Source organism: Salmo salar, chromosome ssa09 (genome assembly GCF_905237065.1).
Source record: "Salmo salar chromosome ssa09, Ssal_v3.1, whole genome shotgun sequence".
NCBI classification, from domain to species: Eukaryota; Metazoa; Chordata; class Actinopteri; order Salmoniformes; family Salmonidae; genus Salmo; species Salmo salar.
In genome coordinates this window covers 154,460,356-154,484,452 of record NC_059450.1, presented here as the reverse complement: position 1 = coordinate 154,484,452, position 24,097 = coordinate 154,460,356, and the positions used below count along the sequence as shown (strand labels likewise).

The 24,097-nt window shown below is 42.4% G+C and overlaps 1 protein-coding gene across 2 annotated transcripts; it reads right to left on the bottom strand.

The window, feature by feature from the left end:
- Positions 1-1,270: 1,270 nt before the first annotated feature.
- On the bottom strand, positions 1,271-13,968 carry LOC106613311 (aldehyde dehydrogenase, dimeric NADP-preferring). Of its 2 annotated transcripts, none has more exons than XM_014215405.2 (11): positions 12,766-13,967; positions 11,399-11,577; positions 10,984-11,112; positions 10,525-10,627; positions 10,150-10,235; positions 8,765-8,973; positions 7,677-7,794; positions 7,194-7,335; positions 6,532-6,698; positions 6,121-6,220; positions 1,271-2,773 (listed from the first exon to the last, which is right to left on the bottom strand). In XM_014215405.2, the coding sequence occupies exons 2-11, from the start codon at positions 11,552-11,554 to the stop codon at positions 2,481-2,483; spliced, it is 1,503 nt and encodes a 500-aa protein (XP_014070880.1). In that variant the 5' UTR covers positions 11,555-11,577; positions 12,766-13,967; the 3' UTR covers positions 1,271-2,480. The 2 variants fall into 2 exon arrangements, with proteins under 2 accessions (XP_014070880.1, XP_014070877.1); XM_014215402.2 differs by having other exon boundaries at positions 2,485-3,813; positions 12,766-13,968.
- Positions 13,969-24,097: the final 10,129 nt, after the last annotated feature.

Sequence of the window (24,097 nt, the reverse complement as noted above, 5' to 3'; positions counted from 1 at the left end):
CCACCATCCACTTTAAAGGAAAGAGGCAAAAAAAAACGTTTCTGTAACACTGGGGCATATTTGTCAAAGTTTTATGTGTGCAGAACATTAAGGCCTACTTTGCGCTAAAAACATGGTTTTCAATACAGTAGTTAATTTATTAGCCTACTTCATCTTTTTAACTGTAGTTAAGTGAGAGAACTTCATGAATCTTATTATATAATGTCATTAAAAAATGTAAAACATTAATTTGATACAAATTCATACAACATAAATAATTTTTAAAAATGAAGACATGGAAGGTACAGACTAATGATACGCACATAATACCTTGACATTAATGTATTAATTAATACCACAGTCTATGGTGTCTCTACTCTTTCACAAAATTACACGTTTTTCCCTGAGAAAGGTAGGAATATTTCTGATAGGAAGATTCCCGTAATCATAATGGTAGAAGCAAGAAATCCGAAATCCTCCAATAGGGATTTCAGGAAGACCGGGGAATTTTTGGGAAAGACCAAAATGTGCAACCCCAACCCTAACTCGGAAAGTATTCAGACCCTTTCACTTTTTCCTCATTTTGTTACGTTACAGCCTTATTCTAAAATGGAATTAAATAATTTCCCCCCCTCATCAATCTACACACAATAGCTCATAATATCAACACGAAAGCAGGTTTTTACAAATTTTTGCAAATGTTTTCAAAATAAAATCCCAAAATACCTTATTAAGTATTCAGACCCATTGCTATGAGACTCGAAATTGAGCTCAGGTGCATACTGTTTCCATTGATCATCCTTGATGTTTCTACCTGTGGTAAATTCAATTGATTGGACATGATTTGGAAAGGCACACACCTGTCTACATAAGGTCTCACAGTTGACAGTGCATGTCAGAGCAAAAACCAAGCCATGAGGTCGAAGGAATTGTCCGTAGAGCGCCGAGACAGTGGTCGAGGCACAGATCTGGGGAAGGGTACCAAAACATTTCTGCAGCTTTGAAGGTCCCCAAGAACACAGTGGCCTCCATCATTCTTAAATGGAAAAAGTTTGGAACCACCAAGACTCTTCCTAGAGCTGGCCGCCCAGCCAAACGGAGAAATCGGGGGAGAAGAGCCTTGGTCCGAGAGGTGACCAAGAACCTGATGGTCACTCAGACAGAGCTACAGAGTTCCTCTGTGGAGATGGGAGAACCTTCCAGAAGGACAACCATCTCTGCAGCACTACACCAATCAGGCCTTTATGGTAGAGTGGCCAGACGGAAACCACTCCTCAGTAAAAGGCACATGACAGCCCTCTTGGAGTTTGCTAAAAGGCCCCTAAAGACTCTCAGACCATGAGAAACAAGATTCTCTGGTCTGATGAAACCAAGATTGAACTATTTGGCCTGAATGCCAAGCATCACAGGAGAAAACCTGGCACCATCCCTACGGTGAAGCATGGTGGTGGCAGCATCATGCTGTGGAGATGTTTTTCAGCAGCAGGGACTGGGAGACTGGAAGAGATTGAGGGAAAAATTAATGGAGAGCAAAGTACAGAGAGATCCTTGACGAGTGAAGGTTCACCTTCCAACAGGACAGCGATCCTAAGCACACAGCCAAGACGACGCAGGAGTAGCAGTCGCTGAATGTCCTTGAGTGGCCCAGCCAGAGCCCAGACTTGAACCCAATCTAACATCTCTGGAGAGACCTGAAAATAGCTGTGCAACAACGCTCCCCATCCAACCTGACATAGCTTGAGAGGATCTGCAGAGAAGAATGGGAGAAACTCCCCAAATACAGGTGTGCCAAGCTTGTAGCGTCATACCCAAGAAGACTCAAGGCTGTAATCACTGTCAAAGGTGCTTCAACAAAGTACTGAGTAAAGGGTCTGAATACTTATGTAAATGTCATATTTCAGATGTTTTTTATACATTTGTCAAAAAAAATATCAAAAAAACTGATTTTTCTTTGTCATTTTGGGGTATTATGTGTAGGTTGATGAGGGAAAATGTAATCCATTTTAGAATAAGGCTGTAACGTAACATAATGTGGAAAAAGTGAAGGAGTCTGAAACATTCTGAATTCCCTGTATGTCTGCTGTACAGACAGACACACAAAACAACTTCAGGAGGGTGATGGAGAGAGGAAAGAGAGGGGAGAGAAGGGAGAGAGGGGCAGCAAAGATAGAGGAAATAAAGGAGAGAGAACAGAGAGAAGGAGAGAAGGGGAGAGAGGGGAGAGATTTAGGAGAGAGAACAGAGAGAGGACAGAGGACGAGGTAGGATGCAACAATAATCACATAATGACTTGACATTAATGTATTAATACCACATTCTATGGTGTCTCTACTCTTTCCCCAAATTACCAGGTTTTCCTGAGAAAGGTAGGAAGATTCCCAGAATCATAAGGGAAGAAGCAGGAAATCCGAAATCGTCCAATAGGGATATCTGGAATACCGGGGGATTTTGGGGAAGTTACCAAAATGTGCAACCTTAACTTCACTGTGTCTATCCATCAATCACAAACAGGTGCAGCTGACGCCAGCCGCTAGTATTAGAATCACAGTCAGGGCGACCAGGAGTCCCAGAGCCACAATGGACGCCGTGACGGCCCAGATGTAGGTGCCCTTGGAAAAATCAACCATTGGGGTCCTCATGGCCAGCCTGACCCTGCGAACCTTCTGGTGGTTCTGGGGTGGGTACCGCACCACGTTAACCTCCTCCATGCCCAGGGACTTGACCAGACACGCTCGATGATGGCTGAACTGGTTAAAGGTGTGCTTCCCATGATAGCTTCCTGTTCCACTCTGACCTGTGGAGTGGGGTTAGAGATGTTAGATGTTATGATGTTCAAGTTTCCCAGGTTTACCAGAAATCTCTGTTGAAAGATTCCTGGAATCAGGAGGAACTAAACAGGAAATCCAGAATCCTCCAACCAGGATTTCGGGCAAACCTGGGACATTTGGGAAAGTTGCTGGAATTTTTCAACTATAGTCCAAATTCAAGGATTCCCTATGTTGGCTACTGTATACTGCTTTCCATTCCAGCAAACCTTTTCTATTATTGTTAGGATATATGTGAATGCGGTCAGGTGATTCTCTGATTCAGAGGGGTTGGGTTAAATGCGGAAGACATTTTGGTTGAATGCATTCAGTTGTGCAACTGACTAGGTATCCCCCTTTCAATAAAAGATAGACCTAACTTTTCAGTTCTTTGACAATCTTTAAACAAACAAAGATAAACCATAGATTGGCTGTTAGATTAGAATGAAATTATAGATTAAAACGGAAGATCAGAAAAACACATCTAGCAAGCAAACAGCAGCCCGCCATCGACAAAATCAGTGGCTCATCGTCATTACAGAGGATCGGTGATGGCAAGCTGACGCCACTAACAGCAGTCAGGGGTTTGCACCACCAGGGTTGTGAGTTGAGTTACAGTGTCAGACACACAAAGACATTAGACATTATTCTAAAGACACAGGCACAGGGACATGTCTTTCGTTGAATGTACGTCGGCCAATACAGCTAAAGACTGGCTAGCGCCAGATTTGCCAAAGTCTCCAACAGGTGCAGTTCAAGCCACCAGCAATTAGCAGAATGGCAGTCAAGGTGATCAAGAGACCGAAAGCAAAGACTGTGGCTGCCACGGCCCAGATGTAGGTTTTCCTAGAGAAGTCGACCAGTGGGGTCCTCATGGCCAGCCTGACCCTGCGAGCCTTCTGGCGGTTCTGGGGTGGGTACCGCACCACGTTGACCTCCTCCATGCCCAGGGACTTGACCAGACACGCTCGATGATGGCTGAACTGGTCAAAGGTGTGCTTCCCATGATACCTTCCTGTTCCACTCTGACCTGTGGGGTTCAGATGTCACAGGGCTAGGGTCAGATGAGGGGTCAAAGGGTCATGTGACTTGTTAAGGATTAGATGTTAGCTGCATGACGCTCTAGCAGCATTTCTCCAACTCAGTCTCAAGGACACACTACCTTCCAACTCAGTCCCAAGGACACACTACCTTCCAACTCAGTCCCAAAGACACACTACCTTCCAACTCAGTCTCAAGGACGTGCTACCTTCCAACTCAGTCTCAAGGACGCACTGCCTTCCAACTCAGTCCCAAGGACGCACTGCCTTCCAACTCAGCCCCAAGGACGCGCTACCTTCCAACTCAGTCCCAAGGACACACTACCTTCCAACTCAGTCCCAAGGACGCGCTGCCTTCCAACTCAGCCCCAAGGACGCGCTACCTTCCAACTCAGTCCCAAGGACACACTACCTTCCAACTCAGTCCCAAGGACGCACTGCCTTCCAACTCAGCCCCAAGGACGCGCTACCTTCCAACTCAGTCCCAAGGACGCGCTACCTTCCAACTCAGTCCCAAGGACACACTACCTTCCAACTCAGCCCCAAGGACGCGCTACCTTCCAACTCAGTCCCAAGGACACACTACCTTCCAACTCAGCCCCAAGGACGCATTACCTTCCAACTCAGCCCCAAGGACGCGCTGCCTTCCAACTCAGCCCCAAGGACGCACTACCTTCCAACTCAGTCCCAAGGACGCACTGCCTTCCAACTCAGCCCCAAGGACGCGCAACCTTCCAACTCAGTCCCAAGGACACACTACCTTCCAACTCAGTCCCAAGGACGCACTGCCTTCCAACTCAGTCCCAAGGACACACTACCTTCCAACTCAGCCCCAAGGACGTGCTACCTTCCAACTCAGTCCCTGGTATCTATCAGAAACTTGTTCACTGAGGATAACTCTGATTCTATCTATATGGATGATCTCTATGGTAACTTGTCCCCTAAAGAGGACTCTATATGTATTATCTCTATGGTAACTTGTCCCCTAACGAGGACTCTATATGGATGTATTATCTCTATGGTAACTTGTCCCCTAAAGAGGACTCTATATGGATGTATTATCTCTATGGTAACTTGTCTCCTAAAGAGGACTCTATATGGATGTATTATCTCTATGGTAACTTGTCTCCTAAAGAGGACTATATGTATTATCTCTATGGTAACTTGTCTCCTAAAGAGGACTCTATATGTATTACCTCTATGGTAACTTGTCCCCTAAAGAGGACTCTATATGGATGTATTTGTCCCCTAAAGAGGACTATATGTATTATCTCTATGGTAACTTGTCCCCTAAAGAGGACTCTATATGGATGTATTATTTCTGTGTCTTGTATCTGGACAGGGTGAACTCTGAATTACTCAAGGGGGTTTATGTTCCTCTCAGAAATTCTGTCTTATTTACATCGGCCTCATCCCTTCATCACACCAGCCTTTAAATGCTGTGACACCCTGTGGAGATTGGGCCTGGGAGTGTTTAGGTTATTATAAACTTGGTATGGTTTGATTGGTCAATGGTGGTTGGTTTTGGGTTGAAAAGTTACACCTTCAGATGTTATAAATGTAATTAAATGCATCATGTATCCAGTTCATGGAGGAAGGTTGTATAATAAATTCTAATTTCCTAGGCTTCTAGGCCTCTGGCCTAGTAAGCATCTCTTTGTTCATGCTTTGTCCTATAAGTTAACTTTAGGATCTATATGCCTAGAATGATGCTTTGTCCTATAAGTTAACTTTAGGATCTATATGGTTGGAATAATGCCTTGTAATGCTTGTTAATGTTCGTAACTTAAGCTTCATGCCTGGTATGTTTAAATTAATTCATTGTTCAATGTTAATTAAACATCTGCCTTTGATATAGACAATTCTCAGACCCATTCTTGCTAGTCAACGTCAACTCATTGTCTAATGCTTGCTTGTGTATTTTAATTGTCTTTATAGAGTCATATCAACATTTTAATAGGTTAATTGCTTAGTCTTTATTACGAGTTTTATGTGACGTATATCTAATATATATATATTATATATATACACATTTTACTGCTCACTACAGTCAGAGGGTGAATGTAGACACAGTGCATCTGTCTACTGTAGGCAAGCCACCATTGGACTGTCGTAGGCATGACTACTGTAGTGGCAAGGTGTGGTTGGGCCAGCAGTGGCATGCCATCATATCAGCTGCCGTCAGTTAACCAGAATCGTCCCAGTACCGGCTAGCGTGCCAACCAACAGTATATTCACCAGAGGTCCGGCTAGGCCGTATCCTAAAGCCTAACAGTATTATGAGACAGTTTTCTTACCTACACCCCCAAAGGGCAGAGAGTTGAGGGTGTAGTGCATAATAACGTCGTTGACTGTTACCCCGCCACTGGTAGTCTCAGCCAGCATTCGCTTTATCACCTTATTGACAGAGACAGAAAGAAGGATGTCTTTTATCAAACCCTCATATGTAAATACATACTGTACATACCCAAAATAAGGACAATTGTTGTTGCCACAGTAACAGATGACCTCCTTACAGTATATAAACTACATTTCATCAGGAGCTCAACTGAAAGTGACCCATGTCCAATCCCAAATAAACCCCTAAAACCCTATGCCCAAATTGTGGAGATTTGAGTGGATTCGGCTGGTGTAATCTCCACCATGTCCTCCTTTTTGGATTTCAGCCCTACTCCATAGCTTGCTCACTAGCTCCCTCCAGACCTTACCTTCTTGTTGGAGGAGAAGACGTAGAGCGCCAAAGGCTTCTCTCTCTCGTTGAGGAAGTGGATGGCGTCGTCTATGTCGCTGACGGTCACTATGGGCAACAGGGGGCCGAAGATCTCCTCCTGCATCAGCCTAGCCTGGGGGGGCACGTCCTTCACCACCGTGGGGGCTGAGGGGGTCAGGGGTCAATCAACGTTTTTTGACAGACCAAGCATAGTTCTCAAGTGTTTCAGAAAGAATCGCAGCTGGAGGATTTTCAATGAGTAAATTCTTAGTTTGAGGATTCCCAGTTAGAGCAATCCCAGTTGGGAGATTCCTGGAATCAAGAGAGCCGAAGCTGGGAGGGAATCCTCCAACTGAGCCACACTTGGTCCCATGCAACCACAGGGTTGTGGGTTTGATTCTCACAGGGGACCAGTACAAATGAAATTGTATGCACTCACTACTCTGGACAAGAGCGTCTGCTAAATGACTAAAATTAAAAATAAAAAAATTTAAAATGTAATTCTCCAATTGTGATTTCTGAAAAACCTTGGAACTTTGGGAAAGGTACTGGGAATGTTGCAACCCAAGGGGGAAATACAGTAATATTATTAAAACCCGAGTCTGCCAACTACTAACTAATGTGTCACCAAATATCTGTGAACCCAATGAGACTGCGTACCAATGTAGCGCTGTGACGCATCACTCTGCCCCCCTACTGTTGCCGTGTAGCCCTCCAGCAGAGTCATCACGCGGTTGAAGTGGCGCTGGTTGATGATGCGGCCGTAGTCAGGGGAGGATTTGGGGTCAGGCCCATAAAACTCCTAGGATTAAGGAAAACAACGTATGGATTAGATGCTAGCTGAGAATAAGGGGTTGTTACCTACAGTCAATCAGAGTTGGGGTCAATTCTGGAAGGGAATTGAAATCAAATTCATGAATTGGGAAGATTCTCATAGAAAACAATGGACTTTCACCCCCTAAGTGTTTTATTTATGAATCTAATAATTTCATTTCACTTCCTGAATTGACTGAATTGAAAATCTGAATTGATACCATACTGTGTACATTAATATACAATGTAATAAAGTAGTAATCCATTGGCAGAGCTATCGTAGCATCCTTGCTAACTAGCTACAGTAGAGATAGAGAGGAGGTAAGAGACCAGTAGTGTCTGCCGGATACCCTCCACCACTCTGTTCTGGATGCTGGGTTCACACAGGATGTAGTCTGGGGCGATGCACGTCTGACCGCAGTTCACAAACTTCCCCCACGTGATACGCCTGCGGTGGATGAACAAAACCAACATGAAGAGAAAAATTAAACAATAAATAAACCACAGACATAAAATCAATGTGCATCTTTCATCTTTCACATACACCTTCAACATTTGTAAAAGGAGCTAAGCATGCTGTTGTCTCATTACATATAATAACCCTTTAGGGTTAAAAGATTCTGGGGGAAAAAATCCCCAAATCCCCTTGTTTTCCAGAAATCCTGGGTGGATGATTATGTATTTCCTGCTTATTCCCTTCTAACTCCGGGAATCTCTCGAAAAGGATTTCTGGAAGACCTTGGAATTTTGGGAACATTTTTACAATTTTGCAACCTTATGACCCTTAATAAATCCTGTTCCTCACATCTTTCTCAATCACCAACTGCCAAAACATTAGCCACGATGCTACGCTAATACACGTCAGCTGAAACGGCTTTGCTAGGCAAAGATTCTAACTAGTCCAAAACTCCCTATCAAAGATGTTAACTAGTACAAACTCCCTATCAAAGATGTTAACTAGTACAAACTCCCTATCAACGATGCTAACACGTACAAAACTCCCTATCAACGATGCTAACTAGTACAAACTCCCTATCAAAGATGCTAACTAGTACAAACTCCCTATCAAAGATGCTAACTAGTACAAACTCCCTATCAATGATGCTAACTAGTACAAACTCCCTATCAAAGATGCTAACTAGTACAAAACGCCCTATCAAACGTGCTAACTAGTACACAACTCCTTATCAAAGATGCTAACTAGTACAAAACTCCTTATCAAAGATGCTAACTAGTACAAAACTCCTTATCAAAGATGCTAACTGTTAAAGCTAGCTCACTATGTCATCTCTCGCTGATAGCAACAGGTGGTGGGGTTGTTACCTTGACCAACAATATGGCTGTTATATTACTGACACCAGGTATTACAGACCACAGGTATTACAGACCACAGGTATTACAGACCACATGTTACTGACCGGCATGCGACTCTGAGGTCGACGTCCTTATCGATGTAACAGGGGCTCTTCCCCCCCAGCTCCAGGGTCACGGGGGTGAGGTGTCGGGCTGCGGCCTCCATCACCAGTTTACCCACAGTGCTGTTCCCTGTGTAGAAGACGTGGTCGAAACGCTGACGCAGCAACTCCTGGGTCTCTGACACACCCCCACACACTACAGGGTACAGCTCCTGGAAAGACCCCAACATTAACAGGACAGTTCATCCCAGAACCAAAGTTGCTTAGATGCATGGTAAGATGCTTGAAAATTAAGCATGCTGTGTACTATCCCTTTAAGCGTGCTGTTTACTATCCCTTTAAACATGCTGTGAACTATCCCTTTAAGCGTGCTGTGAACTATCCCTTTAAGCGTGCTGTGAACTATCCCTTTAAGCGTGCTGTGAACTATCCCTTTAAGCGTGCTGTGAACTATCCCTTTAAACACGCTGTGAACTATCCCTTTAAACACGCTGTGAACTATCCTTTTAAGCGTGCTGTGAACTATCCCTTTAAACACGCTGTGAACTATCCCTTTAAACACGCCATGAACTATCCCTTTAAGCGTACTGTGAACTATCCCTTTAAACACGCCATGAACTATCCCTTTAAACATGCTTTGAATTATCCCTTTAAGCGTACTGTGAACTATCCCTTTAAGCATGCTGTGCACTATCCCTTTAAACATGCTGTGACCTATCCCTTTAAGCGTGCTGTGAACTATCCCTTTAAACATGCTGTGTACTATCCCGTTAAGCGTGCTGTGAACTATCCCTTTAAACACGCTTTGAACTATCCCTTTAAGCGTACTGTGAACTATCCCTTTAAACACGCCATGAACTCTCCCTTTAAACACGCTTTGAACTATCCCTTTAAACATGCTGTGTACTATCCCTTTAAGCGTGCATAGGACACTAACTCAAGACAGCAGGATGTAGCCACTATGTATTATTGACATCACAGCAATAGAGGACTTGTCTATACTACACGCAGTATAAAGGTGATGCTGTAATATTGGAGCTAAATCGCTGACTATTGGCTCACAGTCACAGGACTAAAACAGTTCAGCTCAGATTGCTCTCAAAAAACGGAGTATACAAAACATTAAGAACACCTTCCTAATATTGGGTTACTTTCACCTGGTCAGTCTATGTCATGGAAAGAGCAGGTGTTCCTAATGTTTTGTACACTCAGTATATATAGGTAGTGTCCCAAATGGCACTCTATTACCTATATAGTACACTACTTTTGATCGGGGCCCATAGGGTTCTTGTCTAAAGTAGTGCACTATATAGGGAATAGGGTGCCATTTGAGGGACGGTGACATACAGTATTCTCATACAGCAGACAAGGGGGAATAGAATAGGGACCTGGTCCAGATATCGTGGGAGCAGAGCTTTGAGGAGACTAGCAGAGTATTCACTCAGCTCAGACGGCTTCACCACAGCTGCATTGCCTAGAGAGAGAGAGAGAGAGAGAGAGAGAGAGAGAGAGAGAGAGAGAGAGAGAGAGAGAGAGAATGAACAGTGTGTGAATGGGATGACATCACTCAGTGGTATCAGAAGGCTAGACAACTAGGGAGATGGATAATGCTGTGTGTCCGTGTCCGTGTCAGTGAGGGATGGAGAGACAAAGCTGAATAAAAGACAACTACAGTGGTGGGAAAAGTAGGAGTGGAGGGGGCAGCTGAAGATTACACAGCGAAGGAGGAATAGGAATGAAGGGGGGGGGTCGTTGTGGTGTACCTGCAGCGATAGCCCCGACCAGGGGCTGCAGGGTGAGGGCCCAGGGGTAGTTCCAGGCCCCAATGATGAGGACCACTCCCAGGGGCTCCGGCTGGATGTACGCCTTCAAGTATATTACATTACATTACAGTACATTCAACTTTATTCATCCCTTTTGAGTTCCAAGTAGAACCCTTTTGATTCCCAAGTAGAACCCTTTTGAGTTCCAAGTAGAACCCTGTTGAGTTCCAAGTAGAACCCTTTTGATTTCCAAGTAGAACCATTTTGATTTCCAAGTAGAACCCTTCTAAGTTCCAATTAGAACCCTTTTGAGTTCCAAGTAGAACCCTCTGTTGAAATGGTTATTCAAAGGGGACAGCGGCAGAACCATTTTAGGTTCTAGATATAACTTTGTTTCTAACAGTGTAGCTAACTGTAAACGGACTGATGTAGTGCAATGATAAGTCTTCCATAGAGTACCTGGTCTGAGATGGTGAGGAGGTTCCTCTCTACATGCCGAGGAGCAGCCCACTGGGCCAGCTTCGACACAGCCAGGCTGATCTCATTCTCCAGGCCGATCAGCTCAAACAGCGGGGTGTCGTACTGGCTCTGTGGAACGCAAAGTGAGCTTTCTTTATGTGAGATATGGGTATTTCCACAGTAAACTTACTGAAACTTTTGGCAAAATGATCTAAATGTATAAGTCCGTGTATTTGTACAGTTACTCCCAACACTTTAAACTTTCAAAAGCTACTGAGGAAGACATAATTCATAGTTCAGAGGCGTGATAGTTTGTGATATACTTACAAGGCTCATTTAATTGGCTCTTATCGAAGGCGTCACAATTGGCCCCAGACTATCACAGCTAATGAACTACTGTATGATTGAAGATTACCCTGCTGATGTCCTGTTTGAGGGCAGTAGCGATCTCTCCCTGTCTGTCTGTGATCATCCTCTGGAGGGACTTGAGCTGCTGAACTCTGAACTCTAGGGGTCGCGACCGCCCAGCGAGGAAAGCCTCTCTGGCCTTCTGCACCGCCTGCTTCTCCATGGTAACCGGTCACCAGCACACACCTGAACAGTAAACACACAGCCACTGTAAAGTACACACAAAGTACACCTGTTCAGATAGACACAGGTACATGTCACTAGAATACACCTGTTCAGATAGACACAGGTACATGTCACTAGAATACACCTGTTCAGATAGACACAGGTACATGTCACTACAATACACCTGTTCAGATAGACACAGGTACATGTCACTACAATACACCTGTTCAGATAGACACAGGTACATGTCACTAGAATATACCTGTTCAGATAGACACAGGTACATGTCACTACAATACACCTGTTCAGATAGACACAGGTACATGTCACTAGAATACACCTGTTCAGATAGACACAGGTACATGTCACTACAATACACCTGTTCAGATAGACACAGGTACATGTCACTACAATACACCTGTAAAGTAAAGTACAGCAGACAGACACAGGGACACTCGGCACGGAATAACTAAAATATGCATGCCCATCCTTATACTTGTATCATACATGGCTATATACTGTATATCACTAAATTTCTTATGAAAGATAATTGTTTTGAATAATTGGTACATTGGTTTATCATAGATTTGCCTATGAATACTCACGTGAAGAAAATGCTGAGAATTATCCCAAACCATCAAATAAATGTCCAGTGCTTTTGTGGTCTGCTTAAAATGAACAAATATGAAGTAGGTCTACTGTATTTTTCTTGAAGAGTATATTATCTAATCAACTTTGACCTGGCATGGTCCCGTGTAGCTCAGTTGGTAGAGCATGGTGTTTGCAACGCTAGGGTTGTGGGTTCGAGTCCCACGGGGGACCAGTACGGAGAAAAAAATGTATGAAATGTATGCATTCACTACTGTAAGTCGCTCTGGATAAGAGCGTCTGCTAAATGACTAAAATGTAAAAATATGTAGCGGGGTTCAACAGAGCACGAAAGTAGAATGCACGGTCTACAATAGAAGAGTAACTACAGGGTCAACAGTACTATGCAGTTGTTTGTTTTCTCTACCATCAACCTAAATGTGGAATATAAAATATCACTTAAAAATCAGTTTACATATGTTGGTTGTCAAATATGTTGAAATAATCATTAAATGATGACGCTTTCACCGCACAATAAAGAAGTACTGAACAGTATTTTGTCTGTTGAATAAGCTTAACTACGTCATCGAATACATGTAAAACAACGTTTCCAATACTCACACATGAATAAAAGAAGCACGCAGGATTATTGTCCGTTGTCAATAAATTCCATCCATAAAATCGGAAAAATGTATGACAAAAAATACACTTCTGAAAAGTTAAATCCTTCGGGACAGTGTAAAAAAAATATATATATAACGATATCAGAAACTTTACTATTCTGCGCAAACTTCTTGCATAAAACAAAAAGTCATTCACCGTGTGAAACAAAATGCGCTGCTACCGACGTCTCATTACCAAGGAGGTGAACTTCATTATGCCACAGTAACGCACCTTCTCTTCCGCTCAGGTTCTGCCTCACTGACGTAACCGCGGGATTGACGTTTATTTATTGCTTGAGGCAACGGGTGGTATCGGTTTAGCCGCAGACCGTAGCCTACTCAAATTAGCCGTTTATTTTGCATTTTTGCTAATTAATGGAAGTATTTGTCTTTATGGAAAACGAGCTAAAAATGACCTAGAATTTTCTTAATGACGTTAATTAAATATGTTTAATATATATTTTTTAAATGTCTCCTAGATTTAGGACAGACAAAACCGTGTTTCTAATCATGTATTCTTTGACTGTCCTTATTGCCATTATGAATGTATTATTCAGTCCTTCTTGCCATTATGAATGTATTATTCAGTCCTTCTTGCCATTATGAATGTATTATTCAGTCCTTCTTGCCATTATGAATGTATTATTCAGTCCTTCTTGCCATTATGAATGTATTATTCAGTCCTTCTCACAGCAGGAACACCAGCTTCCCCACGTTAACCTCACAGCAGGAACACCAGTTTCCCCAGTTAACCTCACAGCAGGAACACCAGTTTCACCACGTTAACCTCACAGCAGGAACACCAGTTTCCCCACGTTAACCTCATCGCAGGAACACCAGTTTCACCACGTTAACCTCATCGCAGGAACACCAGTTTCCCCACGTTAACCTCACAGCAGGAACACCAGTTTCACCACGTTAACCTCATCGCAGGAACACCAGTTTCACCACGTTAACCTCACAGCAGGAACACCAGTTTCACCACGTTAACCTCACAGCAGGAACACCAGTTTCCCCACGTTAACCTCACAGCAGGAACACCAGTTTCACCACGTTAACCTCATCGCAGGAACACCAGTTTCACCACGTTAACCTCACAGCAGGAACACCAGTTTCCCCACGTTAACCTCACAGCAGGAACACCAGTTTCCCCACGTCAGCCTCACAGCAGGAACCTCTGCAAGAAACACAAGGCACAAAATGGCTCCCATCATCACCTCTATTCACAAAACAGGACAACAAGTGAATACAAACAGTGACACAGCAAGTCACAGAGATGAGGAGATTGGCAGTCAGATATACTTTAAAGGGACTGTTCATGTGAGGACAAAGTGTAGAGGTCAACAAACAGCGATACAAAAAAACAAAGGCCTAATTTAGTGGAGGAGAATGGTGCATGCTGGGTAATTATAGGGGGCTGTAGATCATGTCGCTAGTTTTGTGTGGTTAGATTTTCCTCAACAACACCATACATTGTCTGACGGTGACAAAGCCATTCTTGTGTTGCAGCAGCGCAAGGGCTGTGTACCCAATGCCACACAGTTCCCTATATAGCGCACTACTTTTGACCAGATCTCTATGGGTCCCTGTTCAACACTAGTGGACTATGTAGAGTAAAGGGTAACATTTGGGACAAGCCTTAGCCTTTGGAGCTGTGGGACAATGTTCTCATAATGCATCTTGAAATCTCTGAGGAAAATGAACTTTTCATGATGGATTGGCGAGAGAAAATAGAAGCGTTTCCCCATTTTAGACAAACAAATAGCTCATTGAATAACAATAGCTGAGGTTTCTTTTTCCCCCGAGATAATAATTGAGTCCTATTTATAAAATCAAATGTTTTCATTTGAAAATAGTTACTGTTTGACAACATAAACTACGTAAAACACTGCTGCTACTCTCTGTATATTATCTATGCATAGTCACTTTAATAACTCTACATACATGAACATATTACCTCAACTACCTCAACCCCCTGTATATAGTCTCATTACTAACCTGTACCCCCTGTATATAGCCTCATTACTAACCTGAACCCCCTGTATATAGTCTCATTACTAACCTGTACCCCTTGTATATAGTCTCATTACTAACCTGTACCCCTGTATATAGCCTCATTACTAACCTGTACCCCCTGTATATAGCCTCATTACTAACCTGTACCCCTGTATATAGTCTCATTACTAACCTGTACCCCTGTATATAGTCTCATTACTAACCTGTACCCCTGTATATAGTCTCATTACTAACCTGTACCCCCTGTATATAGTCTCATTACTAACCTGTACCCCCTGTATATAGTCTCATTACTAACCTGTACCCCCTGTATATAGTCTCATTACTAACCTGTACCCCTGTATATAGTCTCATTACTAACCTATCCCCCCTGTATATAGCCTCATTACTAACCTGTACCCCCTGTATATAGCCTCATTACTAACCTGTACCCCCTGTATATAGCCTCATTACTAACCTGTACCCCCTGTATATAGTCTCATTACTAACCTGTACCCCCTGTATATAGTCTCATTACTAACCTGTACCCCCTGTATATAGTCTCATTACTAACCTGTACCCCCTGTATATAGTCTCATTACTAACCTGTACCCCTGTATATAGCCTCATTACTAACCTGTACCCCCTGTATATAGCCTCATTACTAACCTTTACCCCCTGTATATAGCCTCATTACTAACCTGTACCCCCTGTATATAGCCTCATTACTAACCTGTACCCCTGTATATAGCCTCATTACTAACCTGTACCCCTGTATATAGTCTCATTACTAACCTGTACCCCTGTATATAGTCTCATTACTAACCTGTACCCCTGTATATAGCCTCATTACTTACCTGTACTCCCTGTATATAGCCTCATTACTAACCTGTACCCCCTGTATATAGCCTCATTACTAACCTGTACCCTCTGTATATAGCCTCATTACTAACCTGTACCCCTGTATATAGTCTCATTACTAACCTGTACCCCTGTATATAGTCTCATTACTAACCTGTACCCCCTGTATATAGCCTCATTACTGACCTGTACCCCCTGTATAAAGTCTCATTACTAACCTTTACCCCCTGTATATAGTCTCATTACTAACCTTTACCCCCTGTATATAGTCTCATTACTAACCTGTACCCCTGTATATAGTCTCATTACTAACCTGAACCCCTGTATATAGTCTCATTACTAACCTGTACCCCCTGTATATAGTCTCATTGCTAACCTGTACCCCCTGTATATAGCCTCATTACTAACCTGTACCCCCTGTATATAGCCTCATTACTAACCTGTACCCCCTGTATATAGCCTCATTACTAACCTGTACCCCTGTATATAGCCTCATTACTAACCTGTACCCCTGTATATAGCCTCATTACTAACCTGTACCCCCTGTATATAGCCTCATTACTAACCTGTACCCCTGTATATAGCCTCATTACTAACCTGTACCCCTGTATATAGTCTCATTACTAACCTGTACCCCTGTATATAGTCTCATTACTAACCTGTACCCCTGTATATAGCCTCATTACTTACCTGTACTCCCTGTATATAGCCTCATTACTAACCTGTACCCCCTGTATATAGCCTCATTACTAACCTGTACCCTCTGTATATAGCCTCATTACTAACCTGTACCCCTGTATATAGTCTCATTACTAACCTGTACCCCTGTATATAGTCTCATTACTAACCTGTACCCCCTGTATATAGCCTCATTACTGACCTGTACCCCCTGTATATAGTCTCATTACTAACCTTTACCCCCTGTATATAGTCTCATTACTAACCTGTACCCCTGTATATAGTCTAATTACTAACCTGAACCCCTGTATATAGTCTCATTACTAACCTGTACCCCCTGTATATAGTCTCATTGCTAACCTGTACCCCCTGTATATAGCCTCATTACTAACCTGTACCCCTGTATATAGCATCATTACTAACCTGTACCCCCTGTATATAGTCTCATTACTAACCTGTACCCCCTGTATATAGCCTCATTACTAACCTGTACCCCTGTATATAGTCTCATTACTAACCTGAACCCCTGTATATAGTCTCATTACTAACCTGTACCCCCTGTATATAGTCTCATTACTAACCTGTACCCCTGTATATAGCCTCATTACTAACCTGTACCCCTGTATATAGTCTCATTACTAACCTGTACCCCCTGTATATAGTCTCATTACTAACCTGTACCCCCTGTATATAGCCTCATTACTAACCTGTACCCCTGTATATAGCCTCATTACTAACCTGTACCCCTGCACATTGACTCTGTACCGGTACCCCCTGTATATAGTCTCATTACTAACCTGTACCCCCTGTATATAGCCTCATTACTAACCTGTACCCCCTGTATATAGTCTCATTACTAACCTGTACCCCCTGTATATAGTCTCATTACTAACCTGTACCCCTGTATATAGCCTCATTACTAACCTGTACCCCCTGTATATAGCCTCATTACTAACCTGTACCCCCTGTATATAGCCTCATTACTAACCTGTACCCCCTGTATATAGCCTCATTACTAACCTGTACCCCTGTATATAGCCTCATTACTAACCTGTACCCCTGTATATAGCCTCATTACTAACCTGTACCCCTGTATATAGTCTCATTACTAACCTGTACCCCTGTATATAGCCTCATTACTAACCTGTACCCCTGTATATAGTCTCATTACTAACCTGTACCCCTGTATATAGTCTCATTACTAACCTGTACCCCCTGTATATAGCCTCATTACTAACCTGTACCCCCTGTATATAGTCTCATTACTAACCTGTACCCCCTGTATATAGCCTCCTTACTAACCTGTACCCCTGTATATAGCCTCATTACTAACCTGTACCCCTGTATATAGTCTCATTGCTAACCTGTACCCCCTGTATATAGTCTCATTACTAACCTGTACCCCCTGTATATAGCCTCATTACTAACCTGTACCCCTGTATATAGTCTCATTACTAACCTTTACCCCCTGTATGTAGTCTCATTACTAACCTGTACCCCTGTATATAGTCTCATTACTAACCTGAACCCCTGTATATAGTCTCATTACTAACCTGTACCCCCTGTATATAGTCTCATTACTAACCTGTACCCCTGTATATAGCCTCATTACTAACCTGTACCCCTGTATATAGTCTCATTACTAACCTGTACCCCCTGTATATAGTCTCATTACTAACCTGTACCCCCTGTATATAGTCTCATTACTAACCTGTACCCCTGTATATAGCCTCATTACTAACCTGTACCCCTGTATATAGTCTCATTAATAACCTGTACCCCCTGTGTATAGTCTCATTACTAACAAGTACCCCCTGTATATAGTCTCATTACTAACCTGTACCCCCTGTATATAGCCTCATTACTAACCTGTAGCCCTGTATATAGCCTCATTACTAACCTGTACCCCTGCATATTGACTCTGTACCGGTACCCCCTGTATATAGTCTCATTACTAACCTGTACCCCTGTATATAGCCTCATTACTTACCTGTACTCCCTGTATATAGCCTCATTACTAACCTGTACCCCCTGTATATAGCCTCCTTACTAACCTGTACCCCTGTATATAGCCTCATTACTTACCTGTACTCCCTGTATATAGCCTCATTACTAACCTGTACCCCCTGTATATAGCCTCATTACTAACCTGTACCCCTGTATATAGTCTCATTACTAACCTGTACCCCTGTATATAGTCTCATTACTAACCTGTACCCCCTGTATATAGCCTCATTACTGACCTGTACCCCCTGTATAAAGTCTCATTACTAACCTTTACCCCCTGTATATAGTCTCATTACTAACCTTTACCCCCTGTATATAGTCTCATTACTAACCTGTACCCCTGTATATAGTCTCATTACTAACCTGAACCCCTGTATATAGTCTCATTACTAACCTGTACCCCCTGTATATAGTCTCATTGCTAACCTGTACCCCCTGTATATAGCCTCATTACTAACCTGTACCCCCTGTATATAGCCTCATTACTAACCTGTACCCCCTGTATATAGCCTCATTACTAACCTGTACCCCTGTATATAGCCTCATTACTAACCTGTACCATAGTATATAGCCTCATTACTAACCTGTACCCCCTGTATATAGCCTCATTACTAACCTGTACCCCTGTATATAGCCTCATTACTAACCTGTACCCCTGTATATAGTCTCATTACTAACCTGTACCCCTGTATATAGTCTCTTTACTAACCTGTACCCCTGTATATAGCCTCATTACTTACCTGTACTCCCTGTATATAGCCTCATTACTAACCTGTACCCCCTGTATATAGCCTCATTACTAACCTGTACCCCTGTATATAGTCTCATTACTAACCTGTACCCCTGTATATAGTCTCATTACTAACCTGTACCCCCTGTATATAGCCTCATTACTGACCTGTACCCCCTGTATATAGTCTCATTACTAACCTTTACCCCCTGTATATAGTCTCATTACTAACCTGTACCCCTGTATATAGTCTAATTACTAACCTGAACCCCTGTATATAGTCTCATTACTAACCTGTACCCCCTGTATATAGTCTCATTGCTAACCTGTACCCCCTGTATATAGCCTCATTACTAACCTGTACCCCTGTATATAGCATCATTACTAACCTGTACCCCCTGTATATAGTCTCATTACTAACCTGTACCCCCTGTATATAGCCTCATTACTAACCTGTACCCCTGTATATAGTCTCATTACTAACCTGAACCCCTGTATATAGTCTCATTACTAACCTGTACCCCCTGTATATAGTCTCATTACTAACCTTTACCCCTGTATATAGCCTCATTACTAACCTGTACCCCTGTATATAGTCTCATTACTAACCTGTACCCCCTGTATATAGTCTCATTACTAACCTGTACCCCCTGTATATAGCCTCATTACTAACCTGTACCCCTGTATATAGCCTCATTACTAACCTGTACCCCTGCACATTGACTCTGTACCGGTACCCCCTGTATATAGTCTCATTACTAACCTGTACCCCCTGTATATAGCCTCATTACTAACCTGTACCCCCTGTATATAGTCTCATTACTAACCTGTACCCCCTGTATATAGTCTCATTACTAACCTGTACCCCTGTATATAGCCTCATTACTAACCTGTACCCCCTGTATATAGCCTCATTACTAACCTGTACCCTCTGTATATAGCCTCATTACTAACCTGTACCCCCTGTATATAGCCTCATTACTAACCTGTACCCCTGTATATAGCCTCATTACTAACCTGTACCCCTGTATATAGTCTCATTACTAACCTGTACCCCTGTATATAGTCTCATTACTAACCTGTACCCCCTGTATATAGCCTCATTACTAACCTGTACCCCTGTATATAGTCTCATCACTAACCTGTACCCCTGTATATAGTCTCATTACTAACCTGTACCCCCTGTATATAGCCTCATTACTAACCTGTACCCCCTGTATATAGTCTCATTACTAACCTGTACCCCCTGTATATAGCCTCCTTACTAACCTGTACCCCTGTATATAGCCTCATTACTAACCTGTACCCCTGTATATAGTCTCATTGCTAACCTGTACCCCTGTATATAGTCTCATTACTAACCTGTACCCCCTGTATATAGCCTCATTACTAACCTGTACCCCTGTATATAGTCTCATTACTAACCTTTACCCCCTGTATGTAGTCTCATTACTAACCTGTACCCCTGTATATAGTCTCATTACTAACCTGAACCCCTGTATATAGTCTCATTACTAACCTGTACCCCCTGTATATAGTCTCATTACTAACCTGTACCCCTGTATATAGCCTCATTACTAACCTGTACCCCTGTATATAGTCTCATTACTAACCTGTACCCCCTGTATATAGTCTCATTACTAACCTGTACCCCCTGTATATAGTCTCATTACTAACCTGTACCCCTGTATATAGCCTCATTACTAACCTGTACCCCTGTATATAGTCTCATTAATAACCTGTACCCCCTGTGTATAGTCTCATTACTAACCTGTACCCCCTGTATATAGCCTCATTACTAACCTGGAGCCCTGTATATAGCCTCATTACTAACCTGTACCCCTGCATATTGACTCTGTACCGGTACCCCCTGTATATAGTCTCATTACTAACCTGTACCCCCTGTATATAGCCTCATTACTAACCTGTACCCCTGTTTATAGCCTCATTACTAACCTGTACCCCCTGTATATAGTCTCATTACTAACCTGTACCCCTGTATATAGCTTCATTACTAACCTGTACCCCCTGTATATAGTCTCATTACTAACCTGTATCCCCTGTATATAGTCTCATTACTAACCTGTACCCCCTGTATATAGTCTCATTACTAACCTGTACCCCCTGTATATAGCCTCATTACTAACCTGTACCCCTGTATATAGCCTCATTACTAACCTGTACCCCCTGTATATAGCCTCATTACTAACCTGTACCCCTGTATATAGTCTCATTACTAACCTGTACCCCCTGTATATAGCCTCATTACTAACCTGTACCCCTGTATATAGCCTCATTACTAACCTGTACCCCCTGTATATAGCCTCATTACTAACCTGTACCCCCTGTATATAGTCTCATTACTAACCTGTACCCCTGTATATAGTCTCATTACTAACCTGTACCCCCTGTATATAGCCTCATTACTAACCTGTACCCCCTGTATATAGTCTCATTACTAACCTGTACCCCTGTATATAGCCTCATTACTAACCTGTACCCCCTGTATATAGTCTCATTACTAACCTGTACCCCCTGTATGTAGTCTGACTATTGTTATTTTACTGCTGCTCTTTAATTACTTGTTACTTTTATTTCTTATTCTTATTCATATTTTTTAAATTGTGTTGTTGGTTAAGGGTTTGTAAGTAAGAATTTCACTGTAAGGTCTACACCTGTTGAATTCGGCACATGTGACTAATAAAATTTGATTTGATTTGAAACACTTTATTCAGCCAATAAGCTGCAGTACCGGTCAGTTAGAGACACACAGTAAACTGCTGTGGTTTCGTCCTAAACGGCTCCCTATTACAGATATAGTGCGCACAAGTAGTACATTAAAAATGCACCCTTTATCTCCCTCTCTTCCTTGGATCACTGGTCGCTGAGAGGTTCTCGTAATTAAACCAGTCCCTCCCTGCCCTCACACAGGCCACTATGTTATTTAAGTAGGAGGGGTCGTAGAGACCAGCGGAGCTAAGAGGGGGGGAAATCTAATGTGGGGATCTCAACTGTTCATAATATCCATTTACGATATATGTCCAAAATGGCACCCTATTCCCTAGGTAGTGCACACTACTTTTGACCAAGGCTCTGGTCAAACTGGTTAAAAGTAGTGCACTATATAGGGAATAGCGTGCCATTTGGGACACTACCCTGGTTCTCTAAATCAGTGGTCACCAACCGGTCGGTCGCAATCGACTGGTCGATTACCAAGGCATTCCTAGTCGATCACCAAGGCATTCCTAGTCGATCTCCAAGGCATTCCTAGTCGATCTCCAAGGCATTCCTAGTCGATCTCCAAGGCATTCCTAGTCGATCTCCAAGGCATTCCTAGTCGATCACCAAGGCATTCCTAGTCGATCTCCAAGGCATTCCTAGTCGATCTCCAAGGCATTCCTAGTCGATCTCCAAGGCATTCCTAGTCGATCTCCAAGGCATTCCTAGTCGATCTCCAAGGCATTCCTAGTCGATCTCCAAGGCATTCCTAGTCGATCTCCAAACATTTCTGTAAAATAACAATGATAAAGCCTTGTGTTTATATTTGTTTTATTAGTTTTGTGCTGTTTGTGTTACGTTAATTATCCTAACCTGCTACATTAATTATCCTAACCTGCTACATTAATTATCCTAACCTGTTACGTTAATTATCCTAACCCGCTACGTTAATTATCCTAACCCGCTACGTTAATTATCCTAACCCGTTACGTTAATTATCCTAACCTGCTACATTAATTATCCTAACCTGCTACGTTAATTATCCTAACCTGTTACGTTAATTATCCTAACCCGCTACGTTAATTATCCTAACCTGCTACGTTAATTATCCTAACCCGTTACGTTAATTATCCTAACCCGTTACGTTAATTATCCTAACCCGTTACGTTAATTATCCTAACCCGTTACGTTAATTATCCTAACCCGTTACGTTAATTATCCTAACCCGTTACGTTAATTATCCTAACCCGTTACGTTAATTATCCTAACCTGTTACGTTAATTATCCTAACATGCTACGTTAATTATCCTAACATGCTGCTTAAGTTCTCCTAACCTGCTACGAATTGTCAATTCTGTTCAATTCTGACATAAAGTGTATCTCATCTAGTCAAACCCCTGTAACTGTTAGCAGAGAGGAAGAGGCGAAGCGAGAGGGGTTTCTCCACCCAAAAATGTATCCATGTTAAGCAGATCATGAATTATTAAGCAAGTGAGGAGTTTTTGTATGGGGGCAATGAGAGTACGTTGAATTTAGTCAAGATAAACATGAATTTCTATTTTGATACGTAATGCTTATTTGATCCTAATAGAAGTTTGGTAAATGCTTAGGTTGTTAGGAGTGTACTGATATAAGTGTGATGCAAATGACATTCCAGACACTTTGATTAAAAAAACACTTTATATCAGAGTTGTCCCTGTTGAAATTCGAGACAGTCTATGCATATTCATAAGGTTGATTAATTTGTAATATCTTTGCCAGAGATTTCAGGCGGTTGACGACAAAACTTATCGAATATTCACCACCCCTCATCGAATATTCACCACCCCTCATCGAATATTCAAAGGCATTGATGGAAAAGAGACCACTCTTGGGAAGTTTTCCCATAACAAAAGGGTCGAATACTTATCGACTCAAGACATTTCAGCTTTTCATTATTTATTCATTTGTACAAAATGTTTTAAATAAACAATTCCACTTTGACATTATGGGGTATTGTGTGTAGGCCATTGACAAATATAATCAATTTTAAATTCAGGCTGTAACAACAAAATTAGGAAAAAGCCAAAGGCTGTGAATAATTTCTGTAGGCACTCTAACTGGTTTCAGAGCTGAGGTGAGAGAAGTTGTCCGCCATGTTTTGTGTTTTGGCAAGGGTTGTGCGACGTCACGCACCCAAGAAGGCTCAACCAATCATCAGACAGATATTATTGACTGCCTCCAGGGATAGAACCCAGTCCGGTATTAGCTAGAACGTCGCGACTCTGCCCACCTGTGGGGTAAACAGCTTGCGGTTTTATTG

Coding starts and splice junctions, on each gene's coding strand:
- LOC106613311 (XM_014215402.2), bottom strand. CDS start 11,554: ATGGAGAAGCAGGCGGTGCAGAAGGCCAGAGAGGCTTTCCTCGCTGGG. Junction 8,974..10,149: donor TCCCACGATATCTGGACCAG/GTCCCTATTCTA, acceptor GGGTCTTTCCAG/GAGCTGTACCCTGTAGTGTG. Junction 3,814..6,120: donor TCTGCCCTTTGGGGGTGTAG/GTAAGAAAACTG, acceptor TGAACCCCACAG/GTCAGAGTGGAACAGGAAGG.